This window comes from Vulpes lagopus, chromosome 1, assembly GCF_018345385.1.
Source record: "Vulpes lagopus strain Blue_001 chromosome 1, ASM1834538v1, whole genome shotgun sequence".
Classification (NCBI taxonomy): Eukaryota; Metazoa; Chordata; class Mammalia; order Carnivora; family Canidae; genus Vulpes; species Vulpes lagopus.
This window is the reverse complement of record NC_054824.1, coordinates 57,951,702-57,975,551: the sequence shown is the minus strand read 5'-3', so window position 1 is coordinate 57,975,551 and position 23,850 is coordinate 57,951,702. Positions and strand designations below refer to the sequence as shown.

General features: G+C 40.0%; 1 protein-coding gene across 8 annotated transcripts in view; it reads right to left on the bottom strand.

The window, feature by feature from the left end:
• Positions 1 to 543: 543 nt before the first annotated feature.
• Positions 544 to 23,850, bottom strand: part of ADGRF1 (adhesion G protein-coupled receptor F1) — a 76,930-nt gene continuing 53,623 nt past the window's right edge. For 7 of the 8 annotated variants that reach the window (XM_041773066.1, XM_041773074.1, XM_041773033.1 and 4 more), the window contains 12 exons: positions 23,541 to 23,690; positions 22,109 to 22,282; positions 20,351 to 20,451; positions 19,447 to 19,505; positions 15,329 to 15,489; positions 13,628 to 13,791; positions 11,794 to 11,982; positions 8,497 to 9,870; positions 6,780 to 6,821; positions 5,724 to 5,783; positions 1,984 to 2,050; positions 544 to 762 (listed from right to left, as the gene is read on the bottom strand). In XM_041773066.1, the coding sequence (XP_041629000.1) occupies positions 689 to 762; positions 1,984 to 2,050; positions 5,724 to 5,783; positions 6,780 to 6,821; positions 8,497 to 9,870; positions 11,794 to 11,982; positions 13,628 to 13,791; positions 15,329 to 15,489; positions 19,447 to 19,505; positions 20,351 to 20,451; positions 22,109 to 22,282; positions 23,541 to 23,690 (2,615 nt within the window). In that variant the 3' untranslated portion in view covers positions 544 to 688. The remainder of the gene's footprint in view (positions 763 to 1,983; positions 2,051 to 5,723; positions 5,784 to 6,779; positions 6,822 to 8,496; positions 9,871 to 11,793; positions 11,983 to 13,627; positions 13,792 to 15,328; positions 15,490 to 19,446; positions 19,506 to 20,350; positions 20,452 to 22,108; positions 22,283 to 23,540; positions 23,691 to 23,850) is intronic. The other variant, XM_041773061.1, reaches the window with a different exon arrangement.

The following is a 23,850-nucleotide window of genomic DNA, read 5'->3' as shown; positions in this document are numbered from 1 at the left end:
ACACCTCACTTAACTGGCCTGGGGACCAGATGAAAGCATCCTGTAGACTGAAAAAGACTGCATTACCTACGAAATCATATTATTATACTTCCCAACTAATGGCTACAAAACTGTCTGTAATGGAATTTTTCATTTTATTTCTGATTAAATTTCAAAATTAAGTGACTGAACCTAAAAAGAAAAAATAAACATATAATTCAAGTGAAAAAATTCAGGGAAAAAAAAAGAAAAAATTTGGGAAGCAAATACCTTTTCCCTAGGAAATTTGCACCGATGATTTTTTTATAGAAAGCATGCATGGTCCATCAATTTATCTAAGGTGATTTCATGAAGTTTTCTTACTCCAATTCAGATAACTGGAAATTCCATGAGAATAATGTTATTTCATGAGAAAGGAAATCATAGTTCACGGCAATGAAAAGCTGGTACCACTGACGCAATTTCCAATAAAACCCACTTTTCTACATTTATGAAGCAACTTCTTTGAATCAAACCACATGGAAATAAATGGTTCCATTTAACTGAAGATACAATGAGCCGTGATGAAGCTGCTGAAACCTTTTTATTTTATTCCAAGACTTCTAAATCAGAAAATTCCATTTAAGATTAAGCTAATTTTTTCACTGACATTTAGCTCTAAATGTCAAGTTGCACCAAAAAATTTTCCTTGATTTTATGGTTCGCAGCCTTATTCAGTTGATAAAAACTGAGTTAGCATGATGTCATTTGAGGATTCTCCAGTATGAGAAAGTACATAAATGCCTAAGAGAGGAAAGAGAGGATGAGAGTTATTGTTGCTATGTCAGAATCAAGCATGAGACCAAAATGAAAAGAAGCCTATGCAATTCCTTACAACTCTGGCCAGGTCCGGGAAGATGGTAGGGAAAGATACAGAATGCAATTGTTTGACTGACAGCATTTCATTAATGCCAGAGACTTGTATTTGTCAGACCTCTCTCATTCGAGAAAAGAAGCACCACATCTCTCAGATAGGGCTGGGAAATGACATAAGAGATCATAAAATGTTGTTGCTAGAAGAAAACTTCGTGATCTCTTCGTTTTTCATTTTACTAATGAGGGACAAATGTCCAAAAAGGTTAAGAGATTTGTCAAAAGCACTCAGGCTGGTCGGTGACAGTGACAAGGGGACCCAAGGCTTCTGGGTGAGCATGTTGAACATTTTGGGAGGGAAGTACCTTTGTGAGTTCAGACACTTGAATTTATTTTGGAAGTCAAATAACGTTGCTTGGAACCTAAAATGAGCAGCCTATTTCCCTGCTTTCATAAAGATAGTAACATAATTTAACATGAAATGGAACTCAGGCACCTAAAGATGACTTCAGGTTAACTTGCAATGCAATGTCTCTTCCTCAGCCCCAGTTCCACTCTTCTCCTCCAGGCATACGGCGGATTATTTGCAATGCTTACATAGCAGTCCTCCAGGCACTGAATATCACTGATTTTAGCAACAGCTAATAATGAGCATAAAAACAATGCATGTCACAGGTGGAGGGGACAGTGCTTCCTCACCCACAGCAAGTGGTGGCTTCTCCCTATGAGGGAATATTTTAGGGAGGAGGGTATGTCTAATGGGGCACAAATACATGGCCCAGGCCTACTGCTCAGTGGCTGGAACAAGGTTGATTCGAACTTCAGGAAGGATACAATTGGTGTTTGTCTAATCACATTTTGTACCCCGTGACCACAATGATCAATATCACCATTTATAGAATGTCTAAGTGAGGAAATGGCTGTGATTTGTGATGAAATTAAAAGGGACACTAGTGGTCTCCATGAGCATCAACTCCCTGACAATGTTCTATCAGCCCCGTGTACCATCCTGATGAACCCCAGACACAGGACCAGCAGATACTCCCCTATTTCTCATGAGGTTTTTAAAAGTACCCCTTCAATTTTCCTCATATGATATATTCACATTCTTTCATCTACCTTTTGTTAACCTTTGACTTATTGTTAACTCACCTTTGTTCTGCAATGGGTTGAAAGGCTTTGGGAATTTGGGTTTGGCAGATACATCTGATGAGTCTTGCTGCACAAAGAAAAACAAGTCATTCTGACATCAATAGTATTATTTTAGTCATGCTCTATATTTCTTGACATCTTAATGTTATTAGCAATCCTTTTATTAGTACTCCACTGATGTGGGGCACCATTCTTTTTTCAAGAAATTAGAGTACTCCTTTCTTTCTCTTTCTCCTTTAGGACACTTTTCTCCTTTAAAATGCTTAAGAATGTATTTCTAACTGAATCTTGTGTTCCTGCTTATTCTCACAACTTTTAACAGCAAACTAGAAAGCAATTTTAAGGAAGATGTTATCTTTTTGATGTCCATGCTTATATTTCTTTGGTTCACACATTTATCTCTAAAAGGGGAAACCATGGAGATAAAACAATAGTTTTATAAAAATGGTCTCAAATAAATACTTTGCCTTATTCTCACTCATCTTAGTATTCAAATCTCTTTGTGAATAATCTTTTAGTAACTGGAACAGAGGCTAAACAGTTCAAAATTTTGAAAACTGAATTATCTAAAGGAAATAAAATATTTAAATAAGAAGCATGTACTTATGGGGAAAGGTAAAAGTATTAAGATACATTGTGTCTTTGTCCACCCATGAATTGATTTATTCACTAATTTAATATCTCCTGTTGAGTACTACTGTGTGCTAGACACCAGGAATATTGAAAAAAAAAAAAAAAAACAAGCTTCTGTTTCCTGCCACAGTCCATGTCATGAGGAAGCTAAATCAAGATGTGAGAAACAGGTTCTTGTTGTATGCAGTGGACAGCTCAATGATAGCTCCTGATTTTCACTGAAATATGTAAATGGCTATCCCACATTGAGCTCTGGAAAAAAATTATCATAGAGAGAGGAATGAGATATGTCAAAAAAAATCCAAAGCAAAATTGATTTTCTAGAAGTCAGGACTGAGTAAACATATAATACTGTAACCCTTAAAGAAAAATTCTATAGTCGTTATCACTGCATTTAAAATTGCATCCTACCCCATTTGGAGAAAGGATTCTTAGATTATATAACACATTCAGGACTCTACGCAATCTGGGGGAAAGCAGCCTCTTCAGACATGAAGCTAAGTTGTTGATCAAATAACAGGGCCTGGGTCACTGGAACCATTAATAAATAAATCTCTTCTCCCTGGAGGGAGAATCTGTAGGGGTCCCCAGTATCTGTCTCTCAGTGATGGGTGACAATGGAAGAGCCAAGAAGGAGCCTTGAGACCCCAGCAGGAAGAGGATTTTGAGAAAAACCACACTGTGGGGCCGTCCACACAGTGTGATGGTGTCTTGAGGGATGGTCTTTGCTGAGAACATTGTTGGCTTCTTTCATTCCATTCAGCTATAACCCAAGTTTTCATTGCTCTTTTAAGACTCCTATGTTACCATCCATTTCTTGAACATCTCTTAGTGGATAGCCTTTTCTCCTACTTTAAAAATAAAACAACACAAAAAGGTATCCAGGTCTGACTTCTCTCACACGGTGACCCAATCTGTACCCATCGTCCATCTGCATCAAACTGATGCTTCCTGTGTCCAGGGAAGAGGCAGATCCCTGCATATTCAGACTACACACTCCATCCGCCTTCCCCCAGGAATCCTCTTCCCTCAGTCATTCCCCTCCACTCCCCATCTGTCTTCAGCCTCGCTTTGCTGGCTCATCTCTCCCAGCATATGGACTTGCTTATACCCTCGTGACTCAGCTCTACCACCACGGCTGGTCCTGAGTCTGCATCTGGTCTCCACCCTCACTCTCTTTTCTCTCACAACGAGTTTCTTGACAGGAACATTCCCACTGAGGTAACTTGTCCTCGCCTTCTCTGTTCTCAATTGCTGTAATCTGGGTTCCTGTTTTACATCTAAACTCCCTCAGAAAATTAAAACACCCATCTTCTCCTCTGCCAACTATGCATTTATTTTCAAGCAAATGAGCCACCTAACCTGAAAACAAAATCCATTTTTTTGTCATCTGATTTACAAATGACGTTGGAAAGGGAGTACAAAGCCTGAATGCTCCTCAAGACCTCGATGACCACCGCTGTGTTCTGCAAAGCGTCAACACTTTACATTAGAAACAGGGAGAGAAAACACTGTCAGGCATCCTTACTTTTGTTCTTGTTTTAATTTACTTTGGGGTGTGTTTCTCTCTTTGGTTTTCAAATGAGAAAAATTCTGACTTCTTACTTGGCGGTATGGGGGTGTCCTCTCTCACTCTATTGACAGGTTTTTCTATACTGCAGCCACATGGGCTGTATCTCCTTTCCTTAAGCATAGTGATTTATTCATTTCACATTCTCTGGTTCAAGAGATTTTAATTCTTCAAGACAGAAACTCAAAATCACGGAAAGTGAGAACTTTTGCTTTGAGTAACTAGTCCAACAGTTAATGTCAACAGTTGAAAAAAGTTAAAACCGAACAGTACCATGTGATTTTCCTAAAATCACTCAGCCAAATGATTACGGAGTCAGAAATACAAGGCAGATCTGCTGGCTATTGGACCACTGCTCCCTAATTCACAGCAGTGCCAGGTACTAGGAAATGCAGACCCAGAGAAAACGTTTAAGGTTAGAGGTTAATTTCCTCACTTTTTAAAAATTATTATTTCAAAAGATTATATTGCCCCTCGTAAAAATCTCTAACACCTGTGTAGGTTTTCAGGCACTTAAGTTAGCTGACTTCTATCAGACACAGAAATCCCTGCCATAGACCTCTTTCTGAAAGGCCTTCAGTGTTTTGCTGAAGAACAAAAGTCTAAATTAACTTCAAAAATACAAAACAGGAACATGAGTGCTTTTGTTGTTAACTATACTCTTCTCCTAGGGACTGCACTTTCATGGCAAAGAATGAAACAGGAATCCTTTGTTTCCATACAAATGTCTCAGTTTGTAGATTTAAGAGCTCAAGTTGCAAGGGTCAGAGTCAGTTATACCAACTTAAGTGAGAAAACTCAGAGAACAATTCACATAAAGAAGATAATCAAGATTTCACCCTTTATATTATGCTGAGTGAAATAAGTTAATTGGAAAAAGACAATTATCATATGGTTTCACTCATACGTGGCATATAAGAAATAGTGAAAGGGACCGTAGGGAAAGGAGGGAAACTGAGTGGGGAAAAATTAGAGAAAAATACAAACTATGAGAGACTCCTAATTCTGGGAAACAAAGGGCTGCAGAAGGGGAGGTGGGTGGAGGGATGGGGTAACTGGGTGGCAGGCAGGCACTAAGGAGGGCGCTTGATGGAATGAGCACTGGGTGTTATACTAAATGTTGGCAAATTGAAATATATATATATATATACATATATATATATATATAAAATATTTTGCCCTTTCCTTTCATGAAGCCAAAATGATACTCAGGAGGTGCAGAAAGCCAGGTAGAGAAAAGGGTCTCATGGACTCTAGATGTTGGAAGGCAAGTCAGATTAAGCAAATGAAACCGTCCAAAAGTATTTGCCCACTTTGTAACTTTCCATGGCTTCTCATTCAGTCGTTCCCTTGTTCATTTTCTCACTCAACTTTGTGAGTAGCGACTCTATGTTGAGCACCAGGCCAGATAGCAGAAATAAAATGGTGACAGAAACTCCAGAGCTTTTGCAAAAGTGGGTTTGCTGTGGGACTGCACACAGAGAGAAGTAAAACAGGAATTCCACACATTGGACCTACGGCAGCAGGAGATAATTACCTTTGATGCTTGCTTCCAAGAGCTGAAAGGAGATAATTTGTTGAACAGCAACTGTCGCAGCTATAGGGCAACAGAGAAATATTGAACAGAGACACATATACAATCATAATACATAAATCCAGAAGAAAACTATAGATTAGAATTGCTATTTGACAGAGGTATTTCCTGGAAGCACTTAATAGACCATAAGTATGGCTACCTGATGAAAAGATTTCTTTTATTTGTTTGCTTTACTTATAAATAAATCTAGGATTAAACAAAGAACAACAGTACCAAAAGCCAGAATAATTCAGATCCTATACAATAGTAATAGGCAATAATTGCTGAATTGAAATTTATCTTTGAAGTAAAGGGTTTCCTAACCTGTGAATGGTGCCATCAAGAGAATTACTGAGTCCAATCAAGGACAGAAAATTGCTTCTTTATAAACAGGGATTTTGTGCATGTTCTACAATTGTACTAATTATAAAAAATTCTTATCTTCTTAAAAAGTCTATATTGCTTAAGTTACTGTCTTGCCTCTCTCAACAGAATTGCTCAATGGGTGGGAAAAATGATAACACAAGTTTACATATATCTTTTCTATTATCTTTTACTTATACTGATCATCCTTCATTAGAGATTTTATTTAATGTTAAAGGTTATTTAATATTTACCATATAAAACTCTAGAAATGTAGAAGTAGATGCATCTTTCAGCATATCTTATGTAAATGCATACATTTAATAAAGGAGCAAAAGGGAATTCACCCCTCTAGAAAGCACTTCTGCTCTTTAATGATTGCCAAACCATTGATTAAAGTAGCAAAATGAAAAGTAAAAATAGTTTCCCTTTTTTTCTATAATGTTTATATTATATTCTGTGATTCGTTCTATATGGTTTTCTTATCAGCAGTGAGTGTTTTCACTGAGTTTGCCTTTTATAAAATTATAGAATTTGATTACAAGAGTACCCATGGTCTCATCTCTTATATGTGAATAAGAGCCCAGAATTGAAGAAGAGTTAGATCCCTGGATTAGAAGAAGAAAGAGATGAAGAGAGAAATGAGCACAATACCTTACTGTCCAAGAGCATTCCAAAACATAAGATGAAAAAACCCTTTAAAAAAGAAAAAGAAATAAATCACATGCATGGGCTTTTCTCCAGAAAAGAAAGCATTCCTGTGTAATACTATTCCATCACCCAACATTGTTTTCTTACCTGCCTCCCTACTAGACTGTGCACTTCTTGAAAGCAAGAACACAGGCTGCCTCCACAAAACCTGGCACAACACAAAGCACTCAGAAAAATGTTTTCAGTTGAATGTATAAGTAAATAAATGAGTGCATAAGATTTTAAATGCATGGGGAGCTTTCTTTTCCCTTTGTGTCATCCTAAACCCCAAATAATTTCCATATGCTTCTATATCTTAGTCTTTCTTTAGAGCAGCATTAAATAAACATTTACTGAGTGCACGTAAATCTATGGCAGCAGTGGACACTGAGGTCCAACCCTAAGCATAGGGTTGTTCTACCTGCATCAAATACGGCCCTCAGGGAACCCTTGGCAGAGGCTGTATTGAAGCTTGAGGTCCTCTTCATAGTCAGACCACCCTCAGTTGGTGTCTGTTCACACAGCATATCACCATGGGCTTGCCCTCCACAAAGGCTCCCTAAATCTGCCTCCATTAGGTCCATGCTCCCTGGGTTTGCCTTCTGGTACCACTGAAATGTTCACTGGTGCACTGATGTAGGTGGAGAACTGGTTGCTTTTAGAAAACATATTAGCATTTCCTACATTCCCAGCAATGTACTAAGAGCTAAATTATGTCATTTAATCCTCACATTTACTTTATGATCTAGGTAATTATATTATCCCTCTCTAACTGATGAGAGAATTGAGAGATTAAGTAATTTTTTTTAGAGGTCACAGTTGATAACATGACATATTTGAGCCCAGACCTATTTAATTCCAGAGCTCAAATGTTTAGTCACCACTTCCCTGATTCATTGTGCAAAGGTTACCAGCAAACTTTCATCCAACCAGGGTTAAAGGCTCCCTTCCACACTCATTGAAACCTAAAGATTATTTCGTCCACAAGTCTCTGAACATTCTTTGATTGTGGAATGTAAAACCCATGCTTTGCAGCAGATGTAAGCAAACTTTTTCTGTAAAGAGCCAGATAGGACATGTTTTAGGCTTTGCAAGTCATACAGTTGAAACTGCTCAATGTTGCCAGTGTAAAGAAAGCAGCCGCAGACTATATCTACAAAAATGGGCATGGCTGTGTTCCAATAAAACTTTATTTACAAAACAGAGCTGGCTACAGTTTGCCAGCTCCTCCTCTGTCAAGTTCTAGAGACTGGACACCATTCAGAGTCAACAAGCACTCATGATTTCTTTCCCTTCACCTGTGTGCTTTTGCAGATGTCTGCCCAAGAGAAAGAGGACTGAGTTGGCAGCAAGAGGGATTAATATTAGCTCTATGAACTCAAATGTTTAAAATTCTGGGATGGATTCCTGAAGAAGTCTAATATTCTGCTTTAGTGTGAGAATAACTATTAGAAAATATGGATCCTGTTGCTTATGTGTTTATTTTCTATTCACTGTTGCCAGGCAGTGTTGGTTACACACTGGAGGCAGAGAGATGAGATAGCCTCCAGAGTGGTATTACAAACCTCAGTTCTCTATAATTATTCCAGTCACCTGATGATATAAGAAGTTACAAAAGAAAGAAAGAAAGAAAGAAAGAAAGAAAGAAAGAAAGAAAGAAAGAAAGAGTTATTGTTCTCACCTGGAATGCATTGAATAATGCAAAAATAACATGCCAAGCCAGATTCTGGTTGTCCACTATTGTTCCTATGCCAAAGCCCCAGGTGAGCCCCAGCAGAGGGGTCAGGATGAGGAGGCTCTTCCCCATGCGGACAATAGTGGCCTTGTTTTCCTGACCTGGTCTTTCTCCAACAGTGGGCCTCCAGAGCTTCGTGAGAACTAATAGCACCACAGCCAAATTCACAGCCACAATAGTCAGTGCGGGAACAGCAAAGGCCAGTAAGGGTTTGCTCCTATCAGACCAGTTAAGCCAACACGCGTCTTTCCTTCTGTAGGCATTGCTAGGCTGGGTGACTGCAATCGTGATGACAGATATGATGAGAGGGCACCCATACCCCAGGCAGAACCCGACAGCCATCATCAAAGGCATGGCCATGTGATGGAACACAAGGAGGATCCGATAAGCCAGGAGGATGCCAAGCATGAGCATCCAAAAGAACAAGGAGAGGTAGAAAAAGTGCATAAAGAACACTGCAGCTATGCAGACTCCAGAAAGGTTTACGGTGGAAACTTCAGTGGCAGCAACAATAAACCAAACATCAGCAATCAGGAGGCACAGGGCTACATTCACCATGCAAACGTGACGTGTGTAGGAGGTTTGGTTTTTCTTGACCTGCTTCCAAAATAGAGCTTCAATGATTAGGCATAAGGTGAGACTTCCAATGGAGATGCCCAGTCCCACAAAGGTGATCCATTTCACCACGGGGATGACGGCAGGAGGGACAAAGGGTGACATCAGTATGGAGAAGGAGGTCAGGTGAGTACATCGGCACATCACCGTGTCTGCTGTTTCGTTCACTAGGTGGCAGCCCGCATTGTTCCACTGCAAACGACTGAAATCCCAAAACACACAATGAGGTTGGCTCAGATTTGACTCTATCTTGGAAAAAGTCAGGAAAATCTCATTTATGGAATAGTTTTGGATAACCGTGGATATCATGGGCCCATTGACCTGAGCATTTCCATTTTGGGTAGTGGATAGAATATTCCCCAGGGTCAACGAGGCCATGCTGATAATTGTTTCTGGAAGAGACCACCGGAATTGGTCTGACCCAATCAACACATGGCCTTTGACAGGAATGGAGGCATTTGGGGGGAACATTTCCGTCTGATAGTTGTAACCCATCTTAAGTTGGCTTGCAGACACCGGAATCCCTTTCCAGTCAATAAATTCCCGAGAAAAATTCAGAGGCAGAGCTGTTGGAGGTACGAGGCTACTGATGTTTTCTAGTGTCTTCAGAAACCTCGAGCTGGCTTGCTGTTCTTCCTGCAGTAACACGGTCCAGTTGGTTACTGATGCTGAATTAAGGATGTGGTCAGCTATACTGATGACATCCTGAAATACAAGGATGAAAGTCAGTTTGTATTTTGAATAAGCAGGTCAGAGGATTAGGAGGGGATAGTCGTCAGGATTAAGCATCACTATTGCCCAGAGAGTTAGCCCAGTTGACCACATCCAAACTCAGCGAAAATGAGTTTAGTTGCTCTGCACAGTGGAAACTTTGGGTTAAGAAACTTGGGTCAGTGGAATTGTGAAAGTTCCAGAGTGATCTCCCCAGAGCGTTTGTATGCACATTGGGATGCCAGCATGGCTGAGAAAGAATCCTGTGACGTGGGCTGCATCAGGGCCCATTTCCTTCCTCAGAGGTGACAAATACGGCTGCCTTCCTGCTCGGGCTGAGGCTGAAAGAGCAAGACATTGGACATTGTTTTAAACTGCTTTCCAATGTTACATTTGTTTTGCTGACATCAGAAGTTCTATATTCATGTCGTCAACATTCAAGTTTTAAGTTGTGTGCATATGATAATTAATAGGAGAGACTATAAAGCAAAAGAAGAGAACATAAAGCAAAAATCCCTAAACACTGGACAAGTGACCTGGAAGCATGAAACCCTTGTGGGTTTTAAGGGTCCGTCTTAGTTTAAAAGTTTCCTTTACCAAACAAGTCCTTGAAAGGTGCTGCTTTCTCCAACAGGACCCTGTCTCTGGCCGATGGTTCTGGTTTGCAGGCATTCTGTCCCAGGCATCGTCACTCCGAGTCTGACTCTAAACGAGCCCTCTGTGGCTTCTGGCCCCAAGTCCCATAGCGCGCTTCTTTTACTGCCCCTTGGAACCTCTGCCTTCTTATGGTTTCTATTTGCCTGTCCCTGTTTGTGCCCTTCATATTTTTTTTTTAGACTTTCTGTGTCATTTTGTTTTAGTTGGTTTCTTGTAAACAACACATAGTCAGGCTTTAAAAAAAATTGAGTATTTTTTCTTTGATTCACGGAGTTTTAACTTATATTTAATGTCTTCTCTGATATAATGTCACCTTATGTGGTTAAAGTATCATGGTGTGATCATGAATGCTATAATTCTACAATCCAATTTTGTAAAATATTATATAGTTTACCATATAAAATGCATACATCCAAAATGATTGGAAGGACATTTATTTAACAAATCTTTATTGAGTTCCTGTTTGTGCTACTTTTCATTTTCTAGGCACTGAGATGATACCTAAAATGCAAGCAGTGGCTATTCTAGGGTGACCAGATTACATATCATTTTTTTTTTTTTGCCTATTTGCAATTCTTAGTAAGCAAGTGTTATATGAATAAAGTTTAAGCTAATTTTTTTTTTAATTTTTTTTTTTAATTTTATTTATTTATGATAGTCATACAGAGAGAAAGAGAGAGAGGCAGAGACACAGGCAGAGGGAGAAGCAGGCTCCATGCGCCGGGAGCCTGATGTGGGATTCGATCCCGGGTCTCCAGGATCGCGCCCTGGGCCAAAGGCAGGCGCCAAACCGCTGCGCCACCCAGGGATCCCAGTTTAAGCTAATTTTTAAATATCCCGACTAAATCATGAATTTCCCTGTTTAAAAGAGGGATTTCTTAAAATATGCACTACTAAAGTCCGAGCTCTCAGCCACAGGAACGACAGGTAGAAAGACATTAAACAGCGGGCACCTGTCTCACGCAGTGTTATACCGTGTCATACAGCATGACATAGTGTCATACAGTGTCATACTGTGTCATACAGTGCAGATGCTCACCCCTTCCTCTAAGCATGCCTAGACATAGGCCCTTCTTGCTTTGAATTCATATAATTGATCCCATGAATTTTTTGTACATTGTGGAGACTGCAATAAGGCTCACACAATGACTGTTCCATGATTCTGTTCTTTTTCAATGGTGCACCTTCAACTCAGGTTTTTGTCATTCCTCCTGAGACTGAGCCTCTAAAGTGAGTCCTATAAGCACAGGTAGACTGTACCTCCATTGTTGAATTGGACACCTTGAAATGGCTTGCCAGTGATAGGGACAAGACGCTGTCCAGAATTGACACTACTGAAGCCAAATTGCCAGCTGTGGTTGATGGGTTTTGCCGAATGACGACGGAAAGATTTCGCACCAAGGATGACACAGCTGTCTCGGTGGCATGGCCTGCCATCACACTGAGATTCTAGGAATAAAAATGGTTAAGTTCTATAGAACAATGAAAGGCTTGTGTTTCATATAAACTATGACCCTAATTATACAGAAACTGATATTCAGTGAGATTCAGTGACTTTTCAAACAGTACCCAGCTAGGAAGTGGAAAGGTAGGGTCTACTGGTATAAATTCTGTTATGCTCTCTATGCTATGCTGAGAAATCCTTGAAGATAGAGGGACGTATGTGGAGATCTGACTACCCTTTGTCTTGGGTTTGGAGTTTTGCTTCTTTCTTGAGGTTCCTCTCTACTTCCACTATACTGAGCTATCCTGGAAGGCAGCCAAAAAGGGATATTCCTTTCCCTTAAAAACAAGTCAACCCAGGAACAAGATCCCATCTGTTTTCCTTTTTGAGAGACAGAGAGAATGTGAGCATGAGTTAGGGGGGCACTGGGCAGAGAGAGAGGGAGAAAGAGAATCTTAAGCAGGCTCCACGCTCAGTGCAGAGCATGCTGGGGGCTTGATCTCAAGACCTTGAGATCATGGCCTGAGCTGAAATCAAGAGTTGGACACTTAACCAACTGTGCCATTCAGGCATCCCCTCACCATCTGTTTTCCTTTTTGCTTTTCTCAGCTGATAGTAGTATTCTCTGCTCAAAGCAGAGAATTTGTACTCAAATACAAAGTAGTATTCTGTGCTCAAAGCACCTGGGATCTGCCTGCCCTCACACCCTGGATTGGACTAGTCCCAGCTATGGTCCATGTCCATAACTGAGGCAAAGAAAGCAAGAGCAAGGATGGACTCCAGAAGCCATCGGGTCTGACCTCTCCCCACCCAGTTTACCGATGAAAAAACCTCAGAAAGGAAGCAGTAACCTTCTATAGTCCCTTGAGAAATACCATTCTGACTTCATCTGCAATAGAAGGATCTCTAGCTGGAAGAGAAGTTCTGCTCAATATGGACATCTATTTGCAAAACAATATCTGTGAACTGGTCTTGGAGTACTTCTTTTCCATGACTTGAGTTCTAATTCCTCATCATTTGCTTCCATCTTTTTATTTTCCTTTCCTTAAGAACTTGAACCCTCCTAAGAAAACATCATGTGGAGGTCACAGTCCTGGACTGGAAATCAAGTGACCATGTTTCTAATTTAACACTTTGGCTGCCAGAGGGATCATTAACTGGTTAGTCTTTCATTTCTATAATAATAGGTTGATAAGCCAGATGACCCTTAAGATCCACTGTCATTCTATCATTGCATATGGTTCATCTCTGGCTGCCCAGATTTCTAACATGTGTATATTTTTACTTGTACTGAGTTTGCAGCTTCTGACTCACACCTTTAGTTGGATCTTTGTTTCCCAGGCTTTCTGAACTTCTAAGACCAGCTTAGTTGCTGTTTTACCATCTATCATAGACCATTTTAACATTGATTCATTACTCTGTAGCACCCTCCCAACTAGGACTATCACCTCTGACTTTTTCTAACTCTCTTGGCTTCCACCTAGACCCTGCCAATCATGCCAACACTGCCTATATTTACCAGGGTCTGATAACACCCCTGACTTCTGTGCACTGACCAATGAGACAAATTAACATATTAACCTTCACCTAGCCATGCTCACTGAGGGATACCCACTGTGAAACTCAAAATGCAAGACAGAGATGCTTTACCTTCTTCAATTCTTCCAGCTGAGAGTGCACACACATCTCCCTGAGGACCTGCCACCCAGAGGGCTGGCATCTGACCGTAATGTTTCCAGTATAGCCACTGCTACAGGGAAGAGTAAGCTCATCATTCTTGGACCCAAATCCAAAGACAATGCTGTTACACTGGGCTGGGAAAAAAATGGAAACCAAAAGGAAAAAGGTGTAAATAGCCTGGCACTCTATACAAAGCATATATCAGTGCATTCGAAGTCATATGTTCAGAGACAAAACCCAGACAAAATTCAGGAATAGAAATTTGTCCTTGATGCCCAGCTTCATCCCTATCAGTACTCTTTCTACTTTCTGATGCCCTCCCCATGGCCAGCCTCTTTCCCTCTAGGTGTTTGACCTGTGCCAAAAATCTTGCTTTTAATGGGCTATAAACTAGTAAGCATCAGGTGAAAATAAGACAGGGATGATCACTCTCAGAAAAGAGTTTCATTCCATAAGGATGTGTTGGAAAATCAGAAAATCTTCAAGAAGCTATGGAACAAAGCAGTAATGATATGGTTATAGGATGGGCGGTTGCCATTTTAGGATGACACATTCTACTTTTTACCCTTTTTAAAAGCTTTTCACATTGTGGCCAGCCACTAGTTATTCTTGCAGCTGGCCCTTAATAGTATATTCTTACCGTGATTGGGACCAGGAGAAGGAAACCCTGAATGGACGATCCTCCAGGGCTCTGATGTGTACTTGTTTTTCCCAGTACTGTGTCTTAAGTGCCTAGACACTTTGGCACTTAGTAAATATTGTTGAATGATGTTGTTGAAAGTGGCACATATGCAGGTATAAGAGGTTTAAGATTGAATGTAAAAAAGGAAAAGGAAAAAAATCTGAAGAAAAGTAGTGGGGTGTCGTGTGTGAGTATGTATGTGTGCATGTTAAAGATCTAGATACATGCATTTTTTCTTTGGTTCCTTGAATTATGGTTTAGGAATATGTCACCTCCAGGGCTCTTTCAACATGTGTACTGGTGGACTATTGCTGAGTCATGTCCATTAGAGCCTAAAGAGAGGTAGTCTTCCCTTGGTGAGCTGGAGATCAGATCTCTGGTCAGCAAGGATCTGAAATAGGTGGCTGGACTTGAGTTTCATTATGGTGGGGGGAAAACAGCTGCCTGTGTCTACTAAAAGTCAGTCCTAGGGGATCCCTGGGTGGCACAGTGGTTTGGCGCCTGCCTTTGGCCCAGGGCACGATCCTGGAGACCCCAGATCGGATCCCACATCGGGCTCCCGGTGCATGGAGCCTGCTTATGTCTCTGCCTCTCTCTCTCTCTCTCTCTCTCTCTCTCTCTCTGTCTCTCTCTCTCTCTCTGTGACTATCATAAATAAATAAAAATTTAAAAAAAAGTCAGTCCTAGAACAATTCTGTATCAGAAACCTTTCCAGGATCCCTGGGTGGCGCAGCGGTTTAGTGCCTGCCTTTCGCCCAGGGCATGATCTTGGAGACCCAGGATCGAGTCCCACGTCGGGCTCCCGGTGCATGGAGCCTGCTTCTCCCTCTGCCTATGTCTCTGCCTCTCTCTCTCTCTCTTTAAAAAAAAAAAGAAAAAAAAAAAAAAAAAAAAAAAGAAACCTTTCCAGTCTACTTCCTGAAGACACAAATGAGTTGCTACTTAGAGGACTCCCATAACCTAAGCCAGGGATGGGAATTCAGTATTACCTTTTGCAAATACTCTGAAGGAGCTGTCTTCTAGTGGGAACAGCTTGTGAAGGCCTTCCTTCACCTTCTTAGCCACCTGTTTAATGGCTGACAGCAGCTCAGATGTGCTGCTGGAACTCACAACTTCAAACCCAGCAACGATTCTTCCATCTCTATAAGGACTATGTGGAAAGAAAAATGAGATTCATTTAGTCAGTCACTCAGGGCCTGCTGCATGTATGCACATCACTGGATCCATAGGAACACATCAAATAGATTTGGTCCCTGCCTTCATAGAGTTTACATTCTAATAGAGAAGATAATACAAACAAGAAGCAAGTAACCACCATATATAAGTAATTATGCAATTGTATATAATATATATATAAATTTAGTTAAATGTTATGAGAGATAAATGCAGTGATAAGAATAGTAGGTGGAGATGAGGCCCACTTTATTTCTTTAAAATTTTTAAAAATATTTACTTATTTCTTTGAGAGAGAGCATGCCTGCATGACTGAGAGGAAGGGCAGAGGGAGAGAATCTCCAGCAGAGTCCTTTCTGACACAGAGCCCAATGTGCGGCTCAATCTCACCACGATGAGATCATGACCCATGAGATCAAAACCTGAGCTGAAACCAAGGTCTGTTTGTTTAACCTACTGTGCCACACGGGTGCCTCAATGAGGCTCACATTAAAATAAAGCTGGCCAAAAAAGGCTTTTCTATGCAGAGGGTCTCTGAAGTTGAGGCCCAAACAATGAGAAGAAAAGTCCAGTGTTACAAAAAACATTGATGTAGGGTGCCAGCATGTGTGAAGGTCCTGAGGCAGGAAAATGCTATGAGTTAGACAATTAGACAAATAGAAAGACTATCTGCCAGCTCAAGAACTGGAGTTGTTTCTCAATGCAGAAAGGCTTCAGTGTGGGTTTCAATTATCCTAGGGGGAATAAACTGAGTTCAATAAAACAAGTTACAAGACAAAATTGATTAATTAATTAATTTTAGCATAGCTAAGTTTCAATGAGCAAGAGAGAAATGGTAGGAGATGACTTTAGGTAAGTATCCAGAAGCCAGATTGGGTAGGGCCTTAGAGTTTGAATTGTATTTTTATTAAAAGGTTTTATTCTTTAGTAAAAGTCAGTGTCATGCTCAGAATGAGCCACTGCATAGAAAGAGCTGAAGGGAGGCAAGCAGGGAAACAGGAGGATCTATCAGGGGGCCAGTGTGTGTGGGGAGAAGTGGTCAGGTTGCACGTGAAGACTGAGCCATGGGAATCACGAAGGATACTAGGAATGGAGAAAGGATCCTGTCAAGAATGACTGTAAGGGATGGAAAAACAAATTGCAGTGTATTCATACAATGGAATAGCACTGGGAAATAAAAAGGAAGAAACCCTCCCCAAGGGCACCTGGGTGGCTCAGTCAGTAAGGTGTCAACTCGGTTTCAGCTCAGGTCAAAATCTCAGAGTTGTGAGATTGAGCCCCAAGACATACTCCATGCTCAGCATGCAGTCTGCTTAAGACTCTCTCTCCCTCTCTCTCTAAAATAAATAAATAGATCTTAAAAAAAAAAAAAAAGGAAGAACCCCTCAGCACTCAGAAAAACAAGGATGACTCTCAAAGACATTATGCTGACGGAAAGAAGCCAGACACACACTAAAACTACACATTGGGTGATTCCTTTTATATGAAGTTCTGGAATAGACAAAACTAACCTACAATGATAGAAATAAGAGCAGTGGTGATTTCTGGTGGGAGGTAGGGGTGGGCATGGAATTGTCTGGAGGTACAAGGTAACTTCAGGGGTGATGAAAATGTTCTGTCTCCTTAAAAGGTGGCTGGTACAAGCATTTGTCAAAGCTTACGAAACTGTACACATAAGGCTTGAGCTCTCACTATGTAAATTATACCTCAATAAAAAATGATTACAAAGGATGACTTCAAGTTTGGGTGTGTGCAACTGGAAGACTTGCGTCACTGTAACTGGGATGAACACAGCAGTGGGAGAAGTAGCTTAAAGGTTTTGAGGAGAAAAGTTGGAGGATCCCTGTTTTGGACACATTATGTTTGACATGACTACTAGAAAGTCCAATGGAGATGTTAATAGGCAGTTGGATATTTGGGTTTGGACTTCATGGGAAGGGCTAAGCTCAAGTAATACATTTAGAAACCATCAGCATAATGCATTGTGTTTTGAGGTCATGAAAACAAGTGAGATCATATATATTAAATCCTGCAATAATGCCATAAAGTAAACATTATATTGTCCCCCATTTTATAGGTAAGGGAGCTAGAGTCCCAAAGGAAGTTGGGTCAGGTAATTATTAATTATTAACTGATGGATTAGAATCTCTCATGCTCCAAATATCAAATTCTTAATCACTACATTGAACTACACTCACAATGTTTGAATAAATCCAAACACTCTTTTATGTAGTGAGAGTCACAGTGTCTTTGCATTGATATGGCTCTCCTATCAACAAAACATTGTTTACAAAATATTTTCCTGCCTATGATTTCATTTGATTTAATCAAGTTAAGTCAGATTCCACAGGCTTTAACAGTCCCATTCACCAGAGAAGTAAACTGAGACATTAAGAGATTAAGATTTACTTTAAATCATATAAATAAACAATAAGACCTAAATAATTGTATTTTATTGACTTATGCCTATTTTATGATTTTATCTACAAATTACAGGAGATAGCTTATAAAATATATGGAATGGAATATGTGTTAGAAATATAAATGGAAGGGCACCTGGGTGGCTCAGTGGTTGAGTGTCTGCCTTTGGCTCAGGTCATGATCCTGGGGTCCTGGGATCAAGTCCTGCATCATACTCCCCACAGGGAGCCTGCTTCTCCCTCTGCCTATGTCTCTGCCTTTCTCTGTGTCTCTCATTAATAAATAAATTTTATAAAAAAGAAATAAATATAAATGGAAAACTAGGACCAAGGTAAAGAAAAATATGAATATTGAATACAAAAATTACTGTGATTGTTTCAAGTTTTTCTATGCATTCAGTAACTGCAGTCAGAAAAGAAAATATAATTATATATAATTATATATAAATATATATATAATTATATAATTATATAAAATATAATTATATATAGAACTTGGTATTAGGAAAAAAGAAGCAGTATCTTTCCTAGCATTGAATTTTAAAGAAAATTATACATATAGGCCTTTATGTAACAACATAAGATAATTGGAAGGATAATATCTAGGACAGTATATTTAAAGCAATGCTGTTGAAAATTTCCTATAGCTATTCTTTAACTGTGAAAAAAATATATATATAGTCAAGCTCTCTGACCTCTAAGCCCCTTCCTCTATCAAGTAGACTATTAGTAGTAATCAATGTACACATGGCTAACTAACCAGTTAATTTTTGGAATGAAAGCATAAACAAAAGGACAATTTACTAAATATCTCTTTATTTGCTGTAGACAGTACCTAGTCAGTTTTGAGCTATGCATAGGTGATATCTACACAAAAATGGTTTACCCAAGTCTCCTCGTATGGCTCCCAATTATATAACTGTATCATACCCCTCTGTGCTTGTGAACAGAGAGAAATCATCCTTCTGCAACCTAAAACCTCATCTTTACCCCTCATCCTTCCCATCCTTTCATACCATTATTTCCTGTTTCATCCCAAGTTCTGTAACAATGGGTTTGCAGTTCCAGTTCCTGATCTACAGCTTGGAGAATGCCATTCAATATTTAAGTTTCCTCTTCTGACTTTTAGAAGCATCACAGACTTTTGTCTGGTTTTAGTGAGAATCCTACTAGAAAGGCCGGTTCTTCCCTGTTTTCTGTCTAGATCATTTGGGAGTGGCACTAGGCATTCTGCAGGATGGGTGCACAATTCTGGGGATGTCCTTTTTTAAAGATTTATCTATTTATTTTAGAGAGAGAGAAATATAGAGAGAGCATGTGAAAGGAGGAGGGCAGAGGGAGAGAGAGAGAATCTCAAGCAGACTCCCTGCTGAGCTCAGATTCCCAACACAGGGCTCCATCTTATGACCCTGAGATCATGACCTGAACTGAAAACAAGAGGTGGGAGTTCAGCGAACTGAGCTACCCAGGCACCCCTCTGGGGATGTCCTTCCAAGGCCATTGTGAGTACTTACCGAAATTGGGTGACACGAACTGACTCAAAATCTTGAATTCTTTTGAATGCCTCCTTAAGCTTACAAGGAGAAAAAAGGGCAATATATTGATCTTTGACCCCATACAAGAAAGATATTTAAGAAAAAAAACTCACGCAGATAATAAGTAAACCAATAGAACCATTGAGCAAATGAAGGAGATACTACAGGAGGCAGTTGCATATTATACAAATAGAGTTCAAATGACAGTTGAGAATTGTACACACACACACACATACACACACACACATCATTTATTTTTGAGTTTGCTAGTAAAGATTGGAGAACCAATTGCTTAGAAAATAGGGGATTGGGTGCTAGATGATACAAATTTACCCAAAATCTGTTTTCTCCTTCACAAAAATAAGCCATAAATCTCCATATGCATTTAAACTGACTCTATCTGGCAAGTAATTGTGTCTGTCTTCAGTGAAAATGACATCTGAACCATCATCCTAAGCAGACAGACACTGATTCAGTTTTTTGGTGACTTCATTACATAGTCCAGAATTTTGCTCAGTAATTCTGTTTAGAAGCGAGGCTTCTTTATGGAATGAATCCCAAATGCTGACAATTGAGCCCGGAGCATGAAATTTTCTTTTGACAAATATAAAACAGAAAATAATCAAGAAGACTTGGTAGACTATGACTCACATAAATTAGCAAAAATGAACACAAGAGAAATGGAAAGAAGTCAATTGTTAAAAATCTCCCAGAAAGAAAATGTTCAACATACGTCAGTTCTGGGCAATGCGATTAACTGCTCTGTAATAACTCATTGAACATGAATAATTAAGAATATGTATTAAATAAACACGCTAAATTGAAAACATCTGAACTTATGTTTAGCCAACAATTTCTTATGTAGTAAGTAGAAAGCGCTTACTTGAATTTCAATTCCAGTCGCATATTTGGAGTATGAAGGAGAAGATGAACTCAAAAGGTCTTTGGTAAATCTTTCATTAATTTTGAAAGTGCCCCAAACCTCTATGGGAAATAAAAAGAGGTTTATAGATATAAAAATCACTCAGTGGAATTTATTGCAGCATAAAATTACAGAAGTACATTTGAAGCCCACCTATTCAACAGCAGCATTTCAATTTTTTCTTGTAATGTAATGAATGTTCACCTAAAATAATATAGGAAGCAGACACAAAACTAGACTTTTCAGTTGTGGATTTGAAATATAACGAGAAGGTGCTGGTGATCAAGATAACCTTACAAATACGTAAATGTGTGGCCACTCACTTATGGTTACAAAAGGCAGTCAGTTAACACTAAAATGTGTGTCCATCTAGGCATTGAGCTGAAACATTCTGTCTATGAAAAATTTTTTAAGAAGAAAAAACTATAAAACACTACTTGCTGACTCTCCCATTGCTTTTCTGTTCTGGGACAGGTTGTTGTTCATTTTCATATGGACAAACTCTGTTTATCCTTCATTTAGGACCTAGTCAAATGTACCTCCTCTGCAAGGCCTCCCCAGATCCCCCAAACGCAAATTCTTTTGCTCCTCTAAATTCCTACAGTACTTTGTTCATACTCCCTTTACAACCTCTTGTACCAACATATCTGTGAGCATTTCTCACATTTATATAAACACACTCCACTTGGGAAAGAGCCTTGTGAGTATAATCCCTGTCTGATCCATCTCTGTATCTCTTCAAGATGCATCAGACATAGACCACCTTTCAAAAAGTAGGCTTTCATTCAACTTTGTTGAAGAAATTACATTGTCTTCTTTCTTGGATTACAGCCTCACCTCCCCAACTGGGCTGCTAATTCATAGAGAGAGAGAAATGTTTCATTGTGTCCTCCCAGAATTCGCCTCAGATCTGGGTATAAATATGGCGTTTAATAAATATGTGTGGCCATCATGAATTGGCATGGTCCTGGGAAGGGGAGCCAAGAATGCCCAGGAATGCTAGGTTTTTTTGAGTTCTCCCTCTCTTTGCACAGCTCTACCAAAATCCAGAGCTTCAGGAGAACTGGAGTAGTCTCTGAGGAGACTTTCCAAAGTCCTTCAAGCCCTGGAGGCCACATCATTTGGCTCACTTCATCATCTACTGAACATAACCCTAAGGCAACAAAGGTCCCCCAGCTTCCACTGGTTTCCTAGGCTAGACTTTTAACTTCTGTTTTGTTTTGGTAATGCATTCAATACATATATTTGTTGGCCACCTAGAACATATATTTCAGTATAACCACTATGTGTTCTTCCCTACTCTCACACCTCTAGACTTCCCTTTTCTGGAAATTGATGTTGGCAAAAGAAATGAAAAGAAGGCAGGAAAAAAATTTTGTGTACTCAAGCAGTTCTCCTACTTGGGATTCCTGTGAATCCCCCTCAATCTCAATAAAATCGTTGAAATGCAGAGCTGAGCTGGATGACCATAAGGTTAAAGTGATGCCCAAACATCGACTCTCATTTCCCTTTTTTCTACACTTATAAAGCTCTCTCTCTGTCCAGCTAAGCCTAGTGGGTTATGTTGTCATGGCCCTTTGACAATCCTGCAAACCATAGCTCTGCTCATGGAGACTAAGAGTTAACACATGGGCAAGGAACTAGAGTTCCCTCTCTGTGCAGGTTGGGTGGGAGGGGCCCCAGCCCAGAACTCTCCTCCTGGCACCCTTATGTGCTTACTTGTTCTCTCACAGAAATTGGTGCTCTGACTGAGGTTGTTGACATGACAGTGACAGCTCTGGAGTGCTCCAGCTGTGTGAAGGTAGCATTTCTGGGGATCAAGGCATGAGGGAGGAAACCAGGTGTAGCCGTCCTCACAGGCACACTGCAAACTCCCATTCTGGTTGCCACAGTCTGCACGAAAAACAGACATGGTTTTTTTGGTTGCATGAGATCTGGTTTATAAACTGACCAGTCCTGAGCTCTCACCCTTAGACTTAGAATCTGAACCAAGTGTTTCTCACCAAGAGCTAGAAGGGTGAAAGTAGGATGGCAATATGTTTAAGGTAAATACATGTCTAATTCAATTGATTTTCAGCCTGATAACAGACACCTAATAAAAACACAAAATCAAGTGGCTGGGCCTGACATCCAAAAGAAGGATGGATGCCCACGGATGCCCTGTAGATAGCCCTTAGAATGGGAAAGAGAAGCAGAAGAGAGGGTGTCAACCTGACAGCTATTTAAGAATTCTAAAAAGTTCTTTACCACCATTTTGTTGGAGGTTCCTCCTACCCACCCAGCACCATTCTCAGGTGATGCTAAACATCAAGAGAGTTTTTTCTTCTTGAGAGTCATGGTGAAAAATTCCATCAGCCAATTCTGTGTGCTCATTCCCTACTGACTGACCTAAAACACCCATCAAAAGGTATTCCTTTATAATAGGCCAAAAAAATGGGACAAAGTCACCAGACATTTTTGGGGAAATATGCATTATGATATTTGATAGGGAATGATTCTCAAACTTTGTGATATTATGATAGGGAATGATTCCCAGACTTTGTCATGTGTCAGGATCACCTGGAGAGTCTCATTCCAAAGTTTCTGATTCAGTAAGTCTGGGACAGGGCCAAGGATTTACATTTTCATTAAGCTCTCTGATACTGGTTCCGCTGCTAATCTGGGCACCACACTTTGAGAACTACTGCTTTAGGCAAATCATTTAATGTCTCTGAGACCCAGCATTGTGATCATTAGTGCTATCAATTACTTCTTGCTCTTTTCCAGGCACATAGTAGGATTACATATCCTGGCCCCCTGAGGTTTAATAGGGCCACAAGACCAGTATTTGCCAATAAGTGGTAAGCGGAATTAATATGTGTCACTTCTGAGTTAGAGGATTCAACTGCCAATGAGTGTTCTATTTCTTTTTGGCTCCAACTGAGTACATCTGAGATAGTGTCTGATTCATTAGCCTGAATTTCCAAGTGACCACCCAAACACAACCCTGCTGCCAGCCTGCAATAAAGAGGTAGCATGAAGAAGAAATAAAAATGTCTTCTTTCAAACCACAGATAATGTGGGGATGATTGTCTCCATAGCATAACCTAACCTGACCCGACTACTACCCACCTTCCCCCTTCCATTCCCAGTCCCAAGAGGGCAGATTTACGTGTAGTGGCTTTTGCTCTAATAATCTTCACTGGAGCATGTAACCATAATGATGGAGGCTTCAAAAGCTTCAGAAAATTCTTCAGGTCTCTCTTCTCCTTGGAATCTCTATAGGACACCTGAAGCAGTAGCTCATACTCCCGGACTGGGCCTAAAGAGAGGAAGATAGTCAGGAGCCTCCTTTTTCAATCTGAGAGAGAAATATTGCCAAGGAAGCCACCAGAAAGCAATTGTCACATGTAGCCTGGAGGTCATAGGCTATGTCACGCTGCTTGTTACTGACTTCTACTCATCCAGACACTAAATAAAAA